The sequence below is a fragment of the Brassica napus genome, chromosome C7 (assembly GCF_020379485.1).
Source record: "Brassica napus cultivar Da-Ae chromosome C7, Da-Ae, whole genome shotgun sequence".
In the NCBI taxonomy this organism is placed as follows: domain Eukaryota; kingdom Viridiplantae; phylum Streptophyta; class Magnoliopsida; order Brassicales; family Brassicaceae; genus Brassica; species Brassica napus.
The window spans coordinates 37,482,849-37,486,715 of record NC_063450.1 but is presented as its reverse complement, the minus strand read 5'-3'; the positions used below and the strand labels follow the sequence as shown (position 1 = coordinate 37,486,715).

At 38.0% G+C, this 3,867-nt stretch overlaps 1 protein-coding gene across 2 annotated transcripts; it reads left to right on the top strand.

The window, feature by feature from the left end:
• Nucleotides 1-202: 202 nt before the first annotated feature.
• Nucleotides 203-2,866, top strand: LOC106396230 (ACT domain-containing protein ACR5). Of its 2 annotated transcripts, XM_013836572.3 has the most exons (7): nt 203-327; nt 463-561; nt 778-850; nt 939-984; nt 1,242-1,424; nt 1,518-2,234; nt 2,319-2,866. In XM_013836572.3, the coding sequence occupies exons 2-7, from the start codon at nt 558-560 to the stop codon at nt 2,649-2,651; spliced, it is 1,356 nt and encodes a 451-aa protein (XP_013692026.1). In that variant the 5' UTR covers nt 203-327; nt 463-557; the 3' UTR covers nt 2,652-2,866. The 2 variants fall into 2 exon arrangements, with proteins under 2 accessions (XP_013692026.1, XP_013692028.1); XM_013836574.2 differs by lacking the exons at nt 203-327; nt 463-561 and having other exon boundaries at nt 1,077-1,424.
• Nucleotides 2,867-3,867: the final 1,001 nt, after the last annotated feature.

Genomic DNA, 3,867 nt, shown 5'->3' with positions numbered 1-3,867 from the left:
TTAGTCAAAAATTAATCGATTTGTTTCCCAATCGAAACTCCCAAAAGAATTGTCTGTGATTTACTGCCCCAACTAACATTAAATATCCTTAACCGGAATATACTAGCCAATCAAGTTGGACCTGCTTAACCGGCCGGTACACCTGTCTAATGTTATCATGACAACCAAGGGCGGCTACTAACGTGCGCCAAGTGTATATATGACTAGACTCATCCTCATCACAATATATCACAATTTAACAAAAAACAAAAAATCTGTGCAGGTATAGAGAGGAGAATCGTGTCGGCTGAATCTGTGTCAGAGACAGAGCATAGTGTGAACTGTGAAGTAATCGGATCTCCACTCTCTTTTACCACTTTTAGATTTTTATTATTCAATTAAATTAATTAATTAATTATCTCTTTCCCTGAATATAAATTTAACAAACTTTCTCGTGATTCTTCTCTCCCCTGGCAATTGCAGTTGCAAAGTCTTCCTCTTCCTCCCATAGAGATATCGATCATCAACAAAAAAAAAGGCTGATAAGATATTTTACACAATCACAGATCAAATCGAGGATGGGTTCGTTACTCCTCCTCTCTCTCTCTCTCTCTGTTCTTCCTCGATGATTGATTGTTAAATTTTGAGTCTTTTCATAATGGATTTGTTCAATTTCGAGTCTTTTCGTCATGGGTTTGTTAAATTTTGAGTCTTTTCGTCATGGTTTCTTTTGTAATCGTGTTCTAGGGTAAAACTCTCTGTTTTGGGTTTAATTGGGTTTTATTTTGTATCTTTCAGATGCTTGCTTGAGCTATTCGTATCACATGGATGATGAGATTGCAAGGTTTATCAGAAGAGTTAATCCCCCAAAGTAATATCTCCTGAACTTTGATCTTTATTATTTTTTTTTTTTTTTCAATTTAGACTTACTTTTTAAATTTGATTATTATTTATTTTAGGGTTGTGATTGATAACGATGTCTACAAGAACGTCACTGTCATTAAGGTAACCTTCTCTGAGATTTCATTTTCACATTATTAGGTTTGGTTTTGTTGAAGTAAAAAACCAAATTTGATTTTGTGAACCGGGGCGTCTAGCTCTGGTGGTAAAGGACTCACAGCTGTGAACACCGCCATCTGGGTTCGATTCCCGGCCACTGCGGATTTAACATTCGGACCGCAGCGACACAGATTAGTCTCTTGGGCCTGGAAAGCAGTTGGGGAAACTGTGTTTAATCAAAAAAAAAATTGATTTTGTGTTAGGTGGATAGTGCTAATAAACAGGGGATTCTTCTGGAAGTGGTTCAAGTCTTGACTGATCTTAACCTCACAATCAAGAAAGCTTACATCTCCTCTGATGGTGGCTGGTTCATGGATGTCTTCAACGTCACTAACCAAGATGGGAACAAAGTCACTGATGAAATCGTTCTTGATTACATCCGTAAAGTAAGTGATGAACGAACCTCTTGTTTATGTTCTGTTACGTTTGATTATGTGATTATAATAAACTCCTTTTTGTGTGTGTGTGGTTGTTTGCAGTCTCTTGGCCCTGATGAGTCTTCTTGCTACAGTCCGAGATCAACCATCGGGGTTAAACAATCTGTCGACTTCACTGTCATTGAGCTCACAGGAACTGACAGACCCGGTTTGCTGTCTGAGCTCTGCGCTGTTCTAACCGACCTTCAATGCAATGTGGTCAACGCCGAGATCTGGACGCACAGAGCAAAAGCAGCGGCGGTTTTGCAAGTAACCGACGAGGAAACCTCCTCCGCGGTTACTGATCCAGAGAGGTTATCCAAAATCAGGAAGCTTCTTGGCTACGTGCTCACAGGCGGGAGCAGGAGCAGGAGATGTCGTGAACCTAAAACCACGGTTTCCTCTTCTCTCAACGCGGATCGTAAGCTTCACCAGCTGATGTTTGCGGATAGAGATTACGATGAGTGGGAGAATAACGTTGATGATGAGGATAAGATTGGGAGAGTAGTTCCAGATGTGGATGTCTCAAACTTGCATGATTTGGATTACTCTATTGTGATGATCAAATGCAAAGACAGACCAAAGCTTCTCTTTGATACTGTCTTTACATTGACGGATATGAAGTATGTGGTTTCGCATGCCAGCATTGATGCTGAAGGCCCTGAAGCTTATCAGGAGTACTACATAAGACATACGGATGGATCTCCGGTGAAGTCTGAGGCAGAAAGACAGAGAGTGATCAAGTGTCTTAAAGCAGCTATTCAGAGAAGAGTCTTTGAGGTAAAAACATTGTTCTCATCTCTGCTTTGGAGAAGAATGTTTGTGTGTTGTTGTTGGCTTTAACTTTTGTTTATATGTTGTTAGGGGTTGAAGCTTGAGCTTTGCACTTCGGATAGAGTTGGATTACTATCAGACGTGACTCGAATATTCCGTGAGAACAGTCTTACGGTGACAAGAGCTGAAGTGAAGACAAAAGGAGGCAAAGCGCTCAACACGTTCTACGTGAGGGATGCTTCTGGTTATGAAGTTGATGCAAAGACCATAGATTCAATCAGGCAAGTGATTGGTCAGAAGATACTTCAAGTGAAAGGCGGAAACACAGAGGTGAAACCGAGTTCTCCAGAATCTCAAACGGGGTTTCTCTTTGGGGTTTTCAAGTCTAGATCTTTCGTCAATTTCGGGTTGATCAGATCTTGAACAACATAGTGTTGTTACTCTTATATCTGTAAATGACAGAAGTAGCAGTGCATTGTGTGAATGTGTAGTACAAGAAGAAGCTGCTTTTAGAACATCAAAGTTCAGATTCTTACAGGGGCTTTTTAAAGTATATTCTTGTGTACTTTTACATTTGGTGGATTGTATATAAAATTGGATTACAATCACTTTCCATAAGATTTCCTTTTGACTGGCTCCGTTGAAACATCTTTTTTTAGGCGGCCAAAGAATTTTTATTATATGGGGTTACTGTTCATAATTAGCAAACAAGTTGGCATAATAGTAATCGTGAATTCTAACTCTGAGCCAAAAAAGTCAAAGGAAAGTGGTTTCATGATCCTCGTTGATTGGTGTGCCACACCTCTGACCATGACATTTCCCATGTGTCTCTCCTTCTATCCATAGCTTTTAATCGTTTGTTTATGAAAAAACAAAATTGAGAAAAACTTGGACCAATGTATATTTGCCTTCACTTATTATTTGTTGTGAAAATGTATATTTGCCTTCACGATCATTTTCATCTATTTTTGGACGGCAAGATATCGTATACTTTTATTTTGTCTGAAATAATGTCATTGGTTCCAACAAATACCAAAAGCGATAGGCCTGGAACGGATCGGATATCCAGACGATTTTAAGGTATCCGGATCCGGATCTTTATCCGGTGGATCCATAATTTTATCATCCTTATCCGGATCCGGGGTTCTCGGATATCCGGGTGTCCGATATCCTTATAAAAATTATAATATCCGGCGGATATTCGGATCCGGATTTGGATCTTTAATATAAATAAAAAATAATATTAATATATATATAAAATATTAACAATAATTTAAAAATAAAAATATATATAATGTTTTTAGTTATTTCTATGTATAATATTACAAAATTTACATAAAATTTATATATACTATAATAAAAATGAAAATATATTAAATAAATTAATTTTTATATATAAGTATTACTATTTTTGAAATATTTATTAATAAAACTTACGGATCCGGATATCCGGTTTTATTAATAAAACTTACGGATCCGGATATCCGGACTAAAAAATTAAGATATCCGGATCCGGATCCGGCTTTGACGGATCCAACATTTTACTATCCGGATCCAGATTCGGCCCCTCCGGATATCCGGATTTTCGGATCGGATCCGGATCGAATCTCGGATCGAATTTGGATCTCGGATAAAAGTC

Bases quoted from the DNA above. Each gene is read 5' to 3' on its own strand.
- LOC106396230 (XM_013836572.3), top strand. The intron at 851-938 runs GTAATATCTCCT...TATTTATTTTAG, and splicing joins AGAAGAGTTAATCCCCCAAA to GGTTGTGATTGATAACGATG. The intron at 1,425-1,517 runs GTAAGTGATGAA...GGTTGTTTGCAG, and splicing joins TTCTTGATTACATCCGTAAA to TCTCTTGGCCCTGATGAGTC.